The sequence below is a fragment of the Lissotriton vulgaris genome, chromosome 3_1, assembly GCF_964263255.1.
Source record: "Lissotriton vulgaris chromosome 3_1, aLisVul1.2, whole genome shotgun sequence".
NCBI classification, from domain to species: Eukaryota; Metazoa; Chordata; class Amphibia; order Caudata; family Salamandridae; genus Lissotriton; species Lissotriton vulgaris.
The window spans coordinates 285,316,821-285,334,779 of record NC_141689.1 but is presented as its reverse complement, the minus strand read 5'-3'; the positions used below and the strand labels follow the sequence as shown (position 1 = coordinate 285,334,779).

At 44.4% G+C, this 17,959-nt stretch overlaps 1 protein-coding gene across 2 annotated transcripts in view; it reads left to right on the top strand.

Annotated features, from left to right (window-relative positions):
- Nucleotides 1-17,959, top strand: part of FECH (ferrochelatase) — a 303,513-nt gene that overhangs the window by 127,979 nt on the left and 157,575 nt on the right. For both annotated transcript variants that reach the window (XM_086960443.1, XM_086960442.1), the window contains one exon: nt 13,328-13,434. In XM_086960443.1, the coding sequence (XP_086816569.1) occupies nt 13,328-13,434 (107 nt within the window). The remainder of the gene's footprint in view (nt 1-13,327; nt 13,435-17,959) is intronic.

The window sequence follows — 17,959 nt, the reverse complement described above, 5'->3', positions numbered from 1 at the left end:
AACCAAATATATCTGCATAGTACACATAAAAAATCCTTTTGTGGTCGAAGCCTACCAGGCTGCACAGCTGTCTGATTTGCTGAAGACATCTTGGGGACATTCAGAAAGCTTCCTTGGGAATGCATTCTGCCTGTAGCTTACTATTGACTTTGTGGTTTGTAACTCGCATTTGCTTGCTTTCTGTTTGCTGACTGTATTTGTTTAAGCCAGTCCAGCTTGAGTTTGTCCCTTTTCTTGCCCAAACCTGGTTCACTGTATCCTTCAGAAATCTCATTTTCTGTAAACAGGGCTTTAAATCTTGTTTTTATCTTGTCACATTTGTGTGCATTTAAACAACAAAGGTCAAATGTCAGGCTCAGTCTTCTGAGGGAGCTTGGTGTTTACTTTTCTTTTTCTGACTTCAAATTGAAAGCGTTTATAGGAAAGCAGGAGGAGCCTATAACATAACCATTAAACAAGGCCTGCAGTGAGGAGGTGCACACGCATTCTGTGGCAGGGCTAAACTCATATTCATGTTGAGGTTCTTCTGTTAGAGCATTGTCGAGGTTTGCTTAATGGGACCCCATAGTGAATGTCTAATGATCTTTCTATCTACAGTCTGCGACCTAGAGTACCAAACGCTTTTCATAATACTTGCATTGGCAAGCCAAAAGGTGTAGCCTGCACAGGTACATTTAATAAACAATAGTGCAAAAGCACTGTGCAGTATAAACCTAAACAACACAGAGTATTGCTTTCCTGAAAACCACAAACAAGACCCCGAAATTCCACTACATTATTTACACTACAGCCTTAAACATCCTGACTCTGTCAAAACCTCGTTTTTATACTATTGAGTGAATGCGTGCGTTGTCAGTGATGAAATAGGTGAACATGTTGCACTGAAGCAACAATGACCTATCACCAGGGCCGACTTTAGCACTGCTGGCATCTGGTGCAACACTTTTTATTGGTGTTTTCTAGAGGTTAGGGTTCCCACAACCTCTCTCAAAAAGCAAAAATTCAGGGCAACATACGGGCAAATGAAAAATGGCAGGGAAAGCAGGGCAGCTGTTGTGGCACTGTTCTTGTTCCATTAGACGCACAAACTCATCTTTGAGCCTGTTTGTTCATATATCAGTGGCCCATCAAACCACACACTACTGCACCCATCCTCTTGCATCCTTATGTTTGTAACTGCATGTGTGGTGTCTGTGTGGATATTTACCTGCGAGTTATGTGCAAACACTCTTTTAGCTGCGTTGTTGCATGTGCAGTAGCCTGTGTGCGTGGATGTTTTGTAGGTGTATTGCTGCATGTGCATTTATTTGTGTCTGTATAACTTGAATGTTGCATTTTTCGATGTTTATATAGTACACAAAATCCAGGTGACTTTGCTCATCAAAGCTTGACTCTCCCACACTGATTCTTTTTTTATGAACATATTTTCTCCAGTATTAGGGGTGTCTTTCATAGATTCACATGCTTGAATATTCCCCGTCGTCGAAGTGGGAGTCCCACGGTACATAAAATAGCAGTAATATATGCATATATAAGTAAAATTATCATAATTATATAAATATATAAACAAATATATATATATAAGTTTCTTATCTAACTTGAGACAGTGCTCAACCATGCATATACACTAGGTTTTAACTAAAGAACATGCATAAATAATTCTTTGTGCGCAGAGTGTTTTGTTTAAACATTTTAGTCATTGACTATTTTGCACTTTCTGACGATGGCACTTTATTGCATTATTCTTTGCACTATGTCTGCATATTTTGCACAATCTTGCTGGTTGCAATATTTGTACATTGTCTCTGTTGGGTGTTTTTTTTTAATAAAAATGAATAATATATTTTTATAAATCAAAAACATATTTATTTTTTTATCTATAAAATAAATTGTAATATCATCGTGATTTTAACATGATTATGCATTTATGCTGTTATAACACTCATGTAAAGACTCTTCATGGCACTGATTTGGAGAAAAAAAGAAAGAAGAAAAAAAGACTGCTTAAGCCTAAGATATGTAGTGTGTCTTCAATGTTTACTACCACGTGGTTGTGAGAAAAAAAAATGCCTGGGAAAACTCTTTGTATTTAAGCGGTGGCGGATGTGCTTTACTCTAATCTCCCTAGTGTAATCAACAAACAGGGAGTCAACAAAGCCGCGTCCGACAACGCTGAAAATACGGACGAAGATAAAATTCGAGCTGCCATGAAACGCCTTGAAAAATGCATGCGGCAAGAACTCACCAAATGGTGGGAACATAAATCCCTCACCAAGTATCTGGAGGAGGGGCGGGTGCCCCGTGGTCTTCGCATCCTCTTAGCTCCGAGCTATGAAAATCCCAATCCGGACATGCTGAGGGAATGGGGACAAACCAATCTCGAATCATCCAGCAAATTAATACAAGTTCTTGTGAAATACGCTGTGATTGACAGAGAAGCCATAATGAAGGAAATAGAGGGCATAAATGAACTGCTCAGCACGTTTGAACCCAACGACTTAATTGGGAAGCTACGGAAAGAGATTGATGACCGGCTGAAACAACAAGAGGAAAAAATCAAAAATCGCAAAATATACAAATTCGCCCGTGATAAGGAGGACTATGCCCAAGGACAAATTTTTACATTTGCCAAGAAATACGAAAATGCAAAGAAGACAAGATTGGCACAACAGGCTTCAAAGAAACCTGCTTCCTCCACCGAAACCCCAGTGGCTGCCTCCACCTCAGCAGGCATTGGCGTGGTATTCGAGAACAGCGATAATGAATCCCTTACAAGTAATTCGTCATGGGAAAGCAGAGGCGAAAAATCATTGTATACACCAATAGCGATTTTGAATCTTGGGGAAGAGGTTGATTTTTTACGCTCGGATCGGCTGCAAACATTGAGACCCAGAAATCGGAAACAGCAGCCGCAAAGCAAGCAAAACGAGCAAGGGCAAACAAACGCCGAAGAGAACGCCGCAAAAAGCAAAAAAATCACCAAAAAAGCCAAAGAGGCAATACTGGCGAAAAAGGAAGTAATGGACAACGCAATTATCAATTTATCCACCATTGTACTTACAGAAGCAGAAAAACAGCTTCTAAGTTTGGGGCTTACTTATTGTCCTGTGTCCGACTTCAGCTACACCAAAACACGTGTAGACATCTTTCTTTATATTCGTAAGTTAAAGCTCATGAAGTTCTTTAACATTAAAGAGGGCAACAAAAACAATCTTCCAAAGCAACCTGAAATTGCATCAACCTCGAGCTCGCTTGATGTCCCGGCTGGAGACACTAGAGCTTATTTGACAATACATCAATTGGCAATGAATGATGCGCCGGTTGCTGAGAACATGTCAACACAGGATGAACTGCGTACAGCACAAATACCACAGGTAGGAATGAATTTAAGTCCATTCAAACCTAAATCAAGTTTCATCCCAATCATGCCCCGTGACTCAATAGACACATTTCACGATATGGTCATTGAAGATCTGAAACAACTTTACCATAAAGTGAAACACAGAAAGAGATACAGAAGTAGCAGAGAACAGGCTTACACAACTTTGGTCAATAAGTTAAGCAAGGACCAAAGTATTATAGTCACCATGGCAGATAAAGGCGGCAACGTTGTGATTTGGCCGCAGAAAGACTATTTTGATGAAGCAATGTTGCAATTAAACAATGGGACCTGCTACATGAGAACTACTATGAAATTGTACAACGAATCAAAAGAGGTCCTTAAAAAACTTTTGTTTAAATGGAAAAGAGAAAACATGTTGTCCAAACAAGAATTTGACTTCTTAAATGTTGAAAATCCAGTACTGCCCAAACTATATCTATTACCCAAGGTGCATAAGATGGTGAGTCCCACCCCTGGCAGGCCCATCATTTCTGCTATCTCCAGTGTGGCTGAGCATATTGGGGAATACATTGATTACTTCCTTCAAAGTTTGGTGCAAGCATTGCCAACCTATATTAAAGACACTGGCCACTTTCTTAATAAAATCAAAAATGTTCCCTGGAGTGATGATCTACTATTAATCACCCTAGATATAGAATCACTCTATACCAGCATTAATCATCAAACTGGACTTAGAGCACTTGAACACTTCTTAGGAACCAGACCCATCAGTTGCTACAAACATAATAAGATGCTAATAGAATTGACAAATTGGTGTTTGCATCATAATTACTTTATGTTTGGCAAGGAATTGTATCTGCAACAAAGAGGGGTGGCGATGGGTGCCTGCTTCTCCCCCAGCTACACGTGTTTACACGTGGGCTGGTGGGAGGAGCGGGTACTCAACATCACTTACAGTGATATTATGGTGAACAATGTAGTGCACTGGATGCGATTCATTGATGATGTCTTTTTGGTATGGAGGGGGGATCAGACCAGTGCAGAAAACTTTATAAAATCAATCAATGTCAATGATGAAAATCTACATTTTACATCACACATCAATCAAGTGGAGGCAGATTTTCTTGATGTTAAGATATTTGTAAAAAATGGCAAATTATGCACTAAATTACATCGTAAAAGCACTGCCGGCAATAGTACACTCCATGCCAGCAGCTCCCACCCCCGTCACACCATCGACAATATCCCTTTTGGTGAGCTATTGAGGCTCAAACGAATCTGCAGCACTGATGAAGATTATGAACTTTGTGCTGCAGAAGCCCTGAATAGATTTGAGGGAGGGGATATAAGGAATCCGTCTTGAAGCAATCTATTGAGAAAGCTAAAAACAGACCCAGGGACTCTCTGTTATTGAATTGAGAATCCATTACGGAGCAAACATCAGATTCAGACATTAGTGCACCTAGACTAATATTGACATTTAATAGACAGGAACGTAAAATTCGGTCTATTATTAACCAAAGGTGGCCGGCTTTAAAAACTGATTTGGTGTTGGCACCTAGAATAGCGGCAGGACCCAACATTACATACAGGAAAGGCTTAAGTTTGAGAACCCAACTGAGCAGAGATTTTCCTGAAATTATCAAAAAAGACAATTGGATGGTTAAGCCTGGCTTCATCCGGTGTTCTAGCTGCAGAGCCTGTAAGTTCGGGGTGAACACTACCAAGTATTCCACACCCTTTAGACCCGATCCAGTGGAAATTAAGGGCAAACATAACTGCAAAACTGAGTTTGCAGTCTATGTTCTGACATGCACCTGTGGCCTCAGATATGTTGGCAGCACACGCCAACAGGTGCATGTCAGAATCCTGCAACACCTGCGAGCCATCGTTAACAACGACAGCTCATACCCGTGGCTCGGCATTTTAAAGCTTTTCACCACAACAACCTTGAATGCCTGACCTACTTTGTTATAGCCTCCATACCTAAACCTATTAGAGGAGGGGACAGGGATCTTATGCTTAGGAGATTGGAATCCCAGTTTATCCTTGAACTGGACAGTCGTTTCCCTAACGGTCTCAACACAACTGAAGACCTTCATGTATTCCTGTAAAAACCATTTCCTGACCATGATGTATTTAGTTTAAAGCTTTCCCGCAAAAACCCGCCCCCCTTTCCACTCTTGAAGTCTCTTTATGAAATATATGTTTAATTTCATCTCTTTAATTTTGGCACATATGTTTGGTATTGAGTAAGAGTTTTTCTCTCACTCACCATTCATATTGGAAGAACATCACTTTGGATTTCTTCCATATTTTTCCCTCCTAGGGCACACATAATTTTGGGTTCTCTATAGCACTTTAACATTGACACAGACAAAGGGGGCATGATGATAAGCAGTGGCATTACTCTTTCGCATTGTATGTTTTACTTCAGTAACCATATATGAATAGAACACAAAATCATGATGGATATATTAAGCATTTATGCTGATATCAGATAAGTTTCTTATCTAACTTGAGACAGTGCTCAACCATGCATATACACTAGGTTTTAACTAAAGAACATGCATAAATAATTCTTTGTGCGCAGAGTGTTTTGTTTACACATTTTAGTCATGGACTATTTTGCACTTTCTGACGATGGTACTTTATTGCATTATTCTTTGCACTATGTCTGCATATTTTGCACAATCTTGCTGGTTGCAATATTTGTACATTGTCTCTGTTGCGTGTTTTTTTTAATAAAAATGAATAATATATTTTTATAAATCAAAAACATATTTATTTTTTTATCTATAAAATAAATTGTAATATCATCGTGATTTTAACATGATTATGCATTTATGCTGTTATAACACTCATGTAAAGACTCTTCATGGCACTGATTTGGAGAAAAAAAGAAAGAAGAAAAAAAGACTGCTTAAGCCTAAGATATGTAGTGTGTCTTCAATGTTTACTACCACGTGGTTGTGAGAAAAAAAATGCCCGGGAAAACTCTTTGTATTTAAGCTATTGAGATTGTACTGATCAACGATCTGTGAACAAGGGCGGATGCCCGAAACGCGTAGGATCTGGTGGCTTGAGCGCAAATAAATTGTTTTTTTGGCCCATGACGAACGTTGGAGTGGCGTGGCTTCATTTCGACATTGCTGCGGCGGCGGCTGCGATAATTACTGGAGAGAGCCTCACCTTGTGTATGTATATATATATATGTATATATACATACATACAACAAATATCCAGAAAAAAATCAAAAGTACCATAGAACAGAATAGGCCCATAGAAAGCCTAAGGGAGAAACTCACCTTGGTAACATATCAGTGTCATTATGTTTTGGTCCAAATTCCAGCCAATCAGGCTGTAGCTCCCTCTAGATCCTTCTCCTCAGAAGCCCAAGACCTCAGATTTTCTACCGCACGTCGTGTGAAGGGAGTCTCCCTGAGCTCTGCTCAGTTTTTCACTTATTTAGCTGTATTCTCAACTCTTCATGTCTTCTTCAAGGAAATCTTTGTTCAGATCTTGTCCATCCTGTGGAAAACTGCGTCTCTTTCATGAAGATCCACACAGTAAATGTATTTACTGTCTCTACCCTGACCATGAAGTGAAGACCAGTAAGTACTGTCGTACTTTTCCACCTAAAACTTTAAGGGACAGAGATGCCCGTGTCCTTCTGTGGCTTCAGAAATTGAAGACAACGGATGCTGTGGTCTCGGAGGATGAGAGTGTCTCTTCTTTTCACTCAAAGACCTCTCAGAAACGTGGGTCGGAGACTAAGATACCTTCTCCTTTTCTAAAGAAAAAGAGACTTGTTGATGTTTCTAAGGTTGTCTCCCCATAGAATTTACCTCCACATGCGCCTACGGGACCTGGTTCTCTGGCGTCATTGTCCAAAGCCATGCCTTCATCCTCTAAAATGGGCACTGGCTCGTCGACGCGTCCGTCGACGACGACGACGAAGTCCGTTGATGCTGTCTCCATGTCGACGACAACATGCTCTATGTCCTCGAGAACTACGTCGACGACGTCCACCTCGTCGACGACATCACATGAGGAGAGGCCTATTACCTCTGTTTTGAAGATCTCGTCGACGGCTGCTAAATCCACCTCTTCGACGAAGGTTTAACAGTCGACGCGCCTTTCGTCGACTCACTCCTCGTCGTCGACCAAGACTACTACAGCTGTCGACGAAGCAGGTCCCGTGGACGGGCGACGACCTGTCGACGGGACCTCCTTCGTCGACAGCTACCTCGTCGACGACTGCCTTACCGTCGACGACGGCTTCGTTGACGGCAGTCACTTCGTCAACGGTCCACCCTTCGTCGACGAGACGATCTTCGTCGACTAGCAAGTCCATTGCCTCGTCGACGGCACCGTTGACGGCGAAGAAATCTTCGTCGACGAAGCCTAAGACACATCCGTCGACTGAATCCTCGCCTGTGGACACAGTGCAGACGCCTCAACCGGCTGTTGACTCTTCCATCGCCACGTCGACGGGCTCGTCGACGCTGCACCATTCTTTGGCCACAGCTACCACCTTCACAGTGGTTACTGCTTCTACGCTGCGACGCGTACCTCTAATTCAACTGAGTCCAATTAAGAGTGGTTCTGCACTTCCTGACAAGTTAATTCAGTCTGCGGAGGAGGACTCCAATGATGATTCGGAGCACGATAATGCCTTTGGTCAAGCGAATAGTCCATCCGAGCTGCACATTAAGTGCCAGGATTATGATGAGGAGGAGGAAGAGTACGTCGAAGATGGGACAGAACTTTTTCCAGTAGATAGGTCGGAAGCACTTATGTCAGACCAAACGGCACAGATACCACTGTCTTTGGTAAGGAATCTGCAACACATGTTGGATGATTATAACCGCAGATTTCCTCCATCTCGGCCTGTGTCTCCAGTCCCGCAACCTCCTCCGCAAACACAAGCCTCTGCACCAGTTCCGTCACGATCACCGGTGCATGCCTTGCCTGATACGGACAATGACGATCCTGATCCTCAAAATACGGATCCTAATGATGATGATGACAATGCCCTTCAAGAATGGGATCATTACAGGGCTCACACGCCTTCCACTCCACCATCGTCGCCATTGGCTTCGCCTCCTGTGGACATTGGCAGCTTCCACAATTTAATGGTCCACGCTGCTAAGAGGTTTCATCTCACTTTGGACGTCCAACAAACTGACTGTTTTCTCTACGATTTTAAAGACCTACCTCAAAGGCAAGCTCACACTATCCCTATAATTGACCACATTTGGGAAGAAGGTCTCAAATTAATGGAGCGACCAAATTCGATCCCAGCTGTCCTGCCAAGACTTGATAAAAAATATAAAGCACCAGCAAATTCTCCAGCATGTTTGGTGTCTCAACCTAAGGCGGACTCCGTCATTACTCAGGCGGCTCAAAAGAGGTCTCGCAATCCTTCCACGCCCCTTTCTTCTCCTCCAGATCAGGAAGGCCGAAAGCTGGATTCCATAGGGAAAACATGTACTACCATGGCAGCTACCACTGTAAGGGCAGCTAATTCCTTGGCCATTCTTGGACGGTATGACCGCCAAATGTGGTCCGAGATTGCAGCATTGCTTCCACAACTTCCAGATGCTATTCGCGCAGAGGCACAAACCATCATTCAGGAGGGTGAAAAAATCTCGGAGATCATTGACTGCGCCATTGATATCTCCTCAACGGGGTTTAGACAGTTGGCGGGAGCTGCTGTTTAAAGGCGTCAAGGCTGTTTAAAATCAACAGCATTTCGCCCTGAAGTCCAAGCTGAAGTCCTCGATCTTCCTTATGATGGGGAATCGCTTTTTGGAAAGCATGTCGACGAGGTCCTCGAATCAATCAAAAAAGACACGGATACTGCCAAGGCGTTGGGGTCTCTCCAATATAAGAAACGCCCTTTTCGAGGAGCACGTGGTAGAGGAGGCAACTATTCCACTTTTCGTGGATCAAACCAATATCGCTCCTACATTGACAACCGGCAAAGACAAACTTACCAGTCCCAGAGTCGTCAGACCTCCTCCAGACCATACCAAAGGAAAACTACCTATAGAGGTGGTTCAAATGCAAAGAAACCGTGACAGTCCCAGCACTATTTCTCCACCGACTGTAAAAATTGGAGGTCGAATCTCAAATTACATCTTGAACTGGTCCAACATTACTTCCGATCAGTGGGTCCTAGATCTGATTTCAAAGGGACACACCTTGGAATTCACAAAATTTCCTCCACCTCGCCCTCCTACTGGCCCACCTCCTCCCCATTTCAAAGACCTTTTGACCCAAGTCAAATTAATGATCAGGAAGGGTGCTATCGAGGTAGTACTACAAGGCCAGCAGGGCAAAGGATTTTACTCCCGCTTTTTTCTAGTCAAGAAAAAATTGGGGGAATGGCGCCCAATTTTGGATCTACGAGCTTTAAACAAATTCATCACGTCCAAAACTTTTAAAATGTTGACCCTGCTCCAGATTCTACATTACCTCAATCCCGGAGAGTTCTTCTCCACGATCGACCTCCAGGAAGCATATTTTCATGTTCCGATCCACCCCAGGCACAGAAAATATCTTCGTTTTACAGTTGGACACCTACACTTCCAATTCAGAGTCCTGCCGTTCGGCCTCCGTTCAGCACCGAGGGTCTTTACCAAGATCATGGCCCCGGTAGCTGCTTTTCTGCGCCTACAAGGCATACAGTTTTATCCATACCTGGACGATTGTCTCATAAAGGCTCCGAACCTCCAACTGGCAATCCAGCATACTCAGTCTTGCATCTCCCTGTTTCAGGACTGGGGCCTTTCCATCAATTGCCAGAAGTCACACTTTCGTTGTCTCAGCGGCGAGATTTTCTAGGAGCCTCACTAGATTCTCAGCTGGCAATGTTTTTTGTCTCCCAGGAAAGACAAGACCGTATGCTCCAGATGGTACGATCCCTGCAGTAAAAACTGTACGTTTCAGTCCGGATGTTGAAATCATTCATCGGCATGACATCCTCTTCCATACAGTTGATTCCCCACTGCAGACTACATATGAGGGTCGTCCAAGAGGAATTAGACAAGCAGTGGAAACAGATTTCAGGATCATTCAACGACAGGATCCTTCTCACGCCCCGCATTCAGGAGGCTCTGGAGTGGTGGGCTCACCCTCGGAACATTTCAAAAGGTCGGTCTTTTCAAGACTCTGCTCCAACTCTGACGCTTACAACTGATGCGTCCCTGGAGGGCTGGGGAGCGCATCTCGAAGGTCTGTCAGTACAAGGGAAATGGACTGCGGTCCAACGCACTTGGCATATAAACCGCCTAGAACTTTTTGCGATCTTCCTTGCCCTGAAGTCTTTTCAACGGATCGTTCAAGGCCAATCTCTGCTGGTGAGGACAGACAACACCACCAGCATGCATTACCTAAACAAACAGGGCGGCACAAGGTCCCTTTTGCTTTCCCAACAAGCACAGGAGAAATGGAAATGGGCGATTCGTCATCAAATTCATCTCACAGCCATCCATGTGCCGGGTGTTTCCAATGTTCTGGCGGATTCACTCAGCAGGTCTTTCTCGGACAACCACGAGTGGGAACTCAATCAACCAACTCTCGAGTTCATTTTCCGCCAGTGGGGCCAGCCGCAGATGTATCTGTTTGCGACTATCACCAACAGGAAATGCCAACGCTTTGCAAGTCTTCATCCCCACTGAGAGTCGAGCGGAAATGCATTTTCGATCAGCTGGTTGAACACATTCAGCTACGCTTTCCCTCCGCTTACGCAGATTCCGTGCCTGTTGCACAGGATGAGGCTTCAACCCTGCCATATCATCCTGATCGCACCCAAGTGGCAGGGGCGCCCATGGTTCTCGGACCTGCTCTTGTTCTCCCAGAACGAGCCAATTCCGCTTCATCCACTGACTCACCTCCTCACGATGCAGCAGGGGCAGATTTGCCATCCGGATCCAGCATACCTCCAGCTCCATGCCTGGAACCTGAACACCATGAATTTGTGCGTCTGACCATCGACGCTGACTGTAGAGAGGTGTTAGCGCACGCCCGTGCTCCTTCCACCATTAAAAGCTATCAGTTGAAGTGGAAGCGTTTCTGTGTGTGGTGCCACACCAAAGCCTTGGATTCGATGACCGCCAAACCAGAACAGATCCTGCTTTTCCTCCTATCCCTTGCAAAGTCAGGACTTTCCCACTCCACTCTGAAGGTATTTCTGGCGGCTCTCTCCCGCTTCCGTCATGATGGTTCTACCTCACTGTATTCGTCTAGAATCATCCAACAGTTTTTATGTACGTTTCCACCCATTCGGCGTCCTCCGCCTGCTTGGCGCTTAAACCTGGTTTTGTCTCAGCTCCTCCTACCTCCTTTTGAACTCATCCATTCAGCAAGCTTAAAATTCCTCACGTGGAAAGTTGCCCTATTGCTCGCCTTGACGTCATCTAGGTGTGTCAGTGACATTCAGGCATTCACAATTCAGCCTCCTTTTCTCCAGGTCTCAAAAGAGGCTGTTACACTACGTACTAATCCTAATTTTATTACGAAAGTTCCCAGTGATTTTCATCTCAATGAACCAGTCATTTTAAAAACTTTCTTTCCTGATCCACAAACTCCTGCGGAACGTTCATTACATTCCCTGGATATGAAACGTTGTCTCAAGTTTTACATTCAGCACACTGCATCCTTCAGGAAATCTGATCAACTGTTTGTGGCCTATGGCCGATCTGCAAAGGACAACCTGTTACCAAACAAACTATTACTAGGTGGATTTCTTCCACCATTTCCTTTTGACATCAACGGGCTGGCAAGCCTCTTCCAGCTCCAGTACGTGCTCATTCAACTAGAGCTGTGTCAGCGTCTACTGCCCTCTTTGCGGGGGGTACCTCTGCGACATATTTGCAGAGCTGCTACGTGGTCGAGCAGCCATACTTTTATGAAGCACTACTGTCTGCAGTCAACAGACGCCGCAGATGCAGCAGTAGGAGAAGCGGTGCTGCGGAATATTTTCCATTAAAGATGAGCCTCTGTTGCTACCAGTCATAAAGGTTTTTTCACTTTAATATGATATGTTTATTATATGCTTGAACTTACTGTTACCTTTATGACTTATATGATGATTACTGCTTTCTACTCTTATTCAAGCATGTGAATCTATGAAAGACACCCCTAATACTGGAGAAGAACATAAGTTACTTACCCGTAAACTGTGGTTCTCCAGTATTGGTATCTTTCATAGATTCACATGCGACCCTCCCGTCCTCCCCTCAGAGGCTCTCTTCTCCTCAGGCACTTTTGGTTACTCTGTGCTACGAAAATCTGAGGTCTTGGGCTTCTGAAGAGAAGTTTCTAGAGGGAGCTACAGCCTGATTGGCTGGAATTTGGACCAAAACATAATGACACTGATATGTTACCAAGTTGAGTTTCTCCCTTAGGCTTTCTATGGGCCTATTCTGTTCTATGGTACTTTTGAGTTTTTTCTGGATATTTGTTGTATATATATATATATATGTTTATATATTTATATAATTATGATAATTTTACTTATATATGCATATATTACTGCTATTTTATGTACCGTGGGACTCCCACTTCGACGGGGAATATTCAAGCATGTGAATCTATGAAAGTCACCAATACTGGAGAACCACAGTTTACAGGTAAGTAACTTATGTTCTTATTGGTTTTGTACAGACAGAATAGTCATTGTTTGATTCACACACTGTTCATATTACAGTGTCATTCTATGCACATCTATACATTAAGTGTGTCTCTCCCACACTGATGTTGCAGTGTTTGCATGCAGGAGCCCAGGTTTGTGTATGAGTATGTGGTCACTATAAACAAATGGATTGTAAACCTGAGATGATATCGCTTTTCATGGTTTTAGTAAACAAAGTATACAAAAACATTCACTGTATTTATCATTGGGTCTGTCTGAAATATTTGCTGCATATTACATGTTAAAATCTTCGCTGACTCCCCTGTATTTTTTTTTCTTAGGAAGCAGTTTAAATGCTATATATCGATATTACAGCAAAAAAGGGGAAAAGCCAAAGATGAAATGGAGTATTATTGACAGATGGCCTACGCATCCACTCCTAATTCAGGTAGTAATCTTACTAGCAAAGTCATCTTTCAAGGTGCTCACTCACCCAAGTCTCGGCGCACCAATGGTCCTTATTTTCATAGTTGACTCACTGATACTGATTCTGTTGACCTTGGATGTTTGAAATTCTGAGTTATCTTAGCTGAGATTCTAGCCCATGGCTTGTAAGTTGTATTCATGTTTCTGCAGCAAGGCTCTTAAATCACCGAACCCATGCCCACTTACCACTTTCTACGAAACCTGTAAGGCGTGTCCTAAAGAAAAACCAAAGGTGATGATGGACGGAGCGTTGACAATACAAACACTCACCCCCAGTCAACTGATCTGGGTTTAATCCTTATGCTACCAGATGACTACCTAATGTCGGCCATCAACAGAGAGGGAAGAGGAGGCGGTCTCGCTATAATCTACAAAAAAACACTCTCCTGTTCCTTTATCAAGGAAGATCTGTCAGACTCCGAAAGCGCCCTCTTCAAAATTACCATAAATCCCAACTTCACCGTAACGGGTCTCTACATCTACCGTCCACCGGGCCCCTCTTCAAAATTTATCGAGGCCCTCCTTGAATCAACAACCTCTCTAATAACTAAAAGCCCCAATTTTACTATTCTGGGAGACCTTAATCTTCATTTTGATCTACTGAATGACCCTACGATCAAAACACTCCTTGCAGACCTCTCCGCGCTGCAACTCAACCCCCTCATTTCCACTCCAACTCACCTAGCTGGCCACATCCTAGACCCAGTTTTTTCAAACTTAGAAGAACTCATATCAGAGCCACCCCTTCCTATGGGATGGACAGACCACTCCCTTATTAAAATGGCCATTTCGGTCAATAAAAGCAGACTCAATACGGCATCGACCAGCCGCCTAAAAAGACCATGGCATAAACTGTCCCAAGAGGACTTTCACAAAACCCTAGGGGATTTTCACCTCGACAACAACTCTGATATTAGCGCCAACTACAGCACGTTTCATGAGTGGATTACGGATGGACTAGACAGTCTCATCCCAGCAAAATGGACAAAAAGTCGTAACTCCCCATCCAACCCCTGGTACAACGACACACTAAAAAATCTACGGAAAGAGTGCAAAAAGGCAGAACGCCTTTGGCGTAGGGAATATAACAAAGAAGACAAAGCTAAATACCTTCTGGTACAGAAATCTTACCACAAAGCCATTCGTGCTGCACGGACCGCTTTCTACGCCGACAAAATCGAATCCAGTCCCACTCCCGCTAAAGAAATTTTCAAACTGGTACAAGAACTGCAGAGCAGCAAAACACCCCTCCCCACCATTTCCTCCGAGCAACAATGTGAAGAACTTGCCAGGTTCTTCGTTGACAAGGTACGGAAAATCTACACCTCCTTCCCTCAGCACGCCCCGAGTACCATCAGCAATCCTTCTGCTTCCCCCAGCTACTCGACCTTGACCTGCATCCCAGAAATCTCCAAAGACATCCTCATCAGACTATGCAATAAAGTCAAATCTGGCTCCCCCGCAGACCCCATGCGCCCGGCTCAATTCCTGGAGTCACTCGAATTCTTCCTACCAGCGCTAACCGACATCCTGAACCTCTCCTTCACTTCAGCGTGTGTACCATCTGTCTGGAAGCAAGCGTGGGTTTCGCCTATCATCAAAAAACCCACCCTAGATCCATCTAAACCGGAGAATTTTCGTCCAATCTCCCTGCTTCCATGGCTCTCCAAACTCGCTGAAGCGCATGTCAACAGCACCCTATCCCAGCATATGGTCAAAAACAACATCCTGGACCCATCACAAAATGGGTTCAGACCAGGCCATAGCACTGAGTCTGCTCTCTTAGCCACCACAGAGCACCTCCGAACGATCTTAGATGCCGGTCAAAGTGCTGCGCTGATCCTTCTGGATCTCAGCGCGGCCTTTGACACAGTATCCCATGTCATCCTTCTTAAACGTCTGGAGACCTTTGGAGTAACTGGTCTTGCCTTGGAGTGGTTCAGATCTTTCCTCGAGAACAGGTCTTTTCGAGTTTCTGCCCCCCCCTTTCTATCTAAGCCCCACCCTATTGAACAGGGAGTCCCGCAGGGCTCTGTGTTAAGCCCCTCTCTTTTTAATCTTTATGTTCAGCCTCTGGCAGCAGTGGCCAAGGAGTGGGGCTTGACACTAGTATCGTATGCTGACGATACACAACTGGCCATCGCTCTCTCAGATGGTCCTTCCAACTATTCCTCTAATTTCAAAAACGGACTCTCTGCGGTCGCCCAATGGATGACCACGAACTGTTTACAACTTAACGGCGGAAAAACAGAGGTGCTTCTCCTTGGCAAAAACACCAGCCTTTGGAATGAGCACTGGTGGCCGTCCTCCCTTGGTACCATCCCTCCCCCCAAGACCCTAGTGAAAAACTTAGGTGTCTGGATGGACGACTCACTCAACTTTCGAGCCCACACCAAAAAAGTTGCCGGCACCTGCATTGGCCTATTGAGAAGCCTCAGCTACATACTAGGCTTCTTCGACGCAAAGACCCGCCAACTCATCATCCAAGCCACCATCCTCTCGCGTCTAGACTATGCCAATGTGCTCCTTCTTGGTGCCAATAAATGTGAGTTAGCACGACTCCAACGCGTGCAGAACTCTGCGGCTAGAACTTTGGTTGGCCTTCCCCGCAGATGCTCAGCCAGAGCGACCATCAGAAAACTGCACTGGCTCCCCGTAGACTCCAGAATCAAGTTCAAGACCCTCATCATGACCTTCAAAATCCTCAAACTCAACACCCCCCCTCTGCTTCAACCCCTTCTCACTCCCTATGCGCCGTCACGGAACCTAAGATCGTCCAATCAAAACCTTCTATGCGTTCCACGCATAAAACTCTGCCGCATGGGCGGCCGCTCCTTTAGGTTCCTGGGAGCCAAGATGTGGAATGAACTACCACATCACATTCGCTTGATAGACAATCTATCAGCTTTTCGAAAAGCAGTGAAAACCTTTCTATTCCCCTGCCTATAATCCTCCCTCTGTCCATGGATTCTCCACGATCAGGAGTGGATCCGGGTTCCAGCGCCGGGACGCCTCATTGCTGGGGCAGCTGTAGCGCTTTACCAAAACAATAAGATAAGATAAGATAATCCATCACCGTTCTTTAGCCCACTCCGCCACCCCAGTTCAGACATGTCCTAAAGCAATCTATTTTAAATCTAGAAAAATGTTATACTAAATTATTAGTAGATGGAAGCAAACCTGTACCACATTTCTGATGAGTAGTGGACTTCTCTGAATATTCATTTGCTCTGCTCCACAAAGCATTGTTTAATGATAACCATATGGGCTACTAACGTTATACTACCATTGGCTTTGAGGTATAAAATTGTGTCAGCAATTGATGTTTCTAATAAAATGAACTAAGAGAGTATTTGTGTTTGCTTATAGTAGACCGTGATTTGAAAGGTGGTGTACCAGTGTTAGAAAAGTTTGAGTGTCTTAGCTGCTTCTTTGCCAAGCGTGGGTATATTTCATTGGTATCGTCAGTTTTGCCAATGGGGGATGGGGAAGGGGCGGGTGTGAAGTCGGAAACCACCAGACTGGTTTTATCTGGTTCGGATCTGCTTCCCCAAAAAACTGGGAACAGGTGCAATTAGGATAGATGCAAAAGAAACAGTTGATGGACGGAATGATGGACAATGCAAACATTCACCCCCAGTCACAAGGATCTGGGTTTAATCCATCATTCTTTTGCTCACCACACCACCGCAGTTTGGACCAGCCATATGCAAATCAGTCTTGACCCTGTTCCTTGTGGGAACAGTCCAGCCCGAACTGCCAAGTCAGGTCCTCCCTGGACCGTAAACAAGCATACTGGAACGAGTTTCTGGGCTTTACCCTTCATCAGCCAGGCTAGCTTGAATCTAGTGATGTAGTGAGCATGGGACCCACGTCTGGGCATACCCTTCCCACTTAGGGCGACATATGCAAAAGAAACAATTGATGGACGGAATGCTGGACAATGCAAACATTCACCCCCAGTCACAAGGATCTGGTATGCCCAGACGGGGGTCCCGTGCTCTCCATGCCACTGGAGTCAAGCTATCCTGGCTGATGGGGGCTGAAACCCAAAACCAGTCCTAGGATGCTTGTTTCAAGTCCAGGGAGGACCTGACCTGGCAGTTCGGGCTGGACTGTTCACATTTGGTGCAGGGTTAAGACTGATTTGCATATCGCTGGGTCCAAACTGGAATGGCATGGTGAACAAAAAAACGATGGATTAAGGGCCATATCTCTCTACTGGGGTGAATGTATGACATTGTTCTGCATTCTGTCCATCAATTGATCTTTTTTGCATTCAGTATAGAAACACAGCCTGCCCTCTGCCTACCCCATCCCGAACCACAGCAACACCACCCAACCCCACTAGCCCATCATACATATTTACCTTCCACTTGTAGCAGGTGGTAAATATGTACTTTAAACTGCCCAAAGTCGGAGAAAACCAGTTCAAAACAACCTTGTAATGCTAGTCCCAAAAGGTATTCTTCATTCCAGGGTTTTTA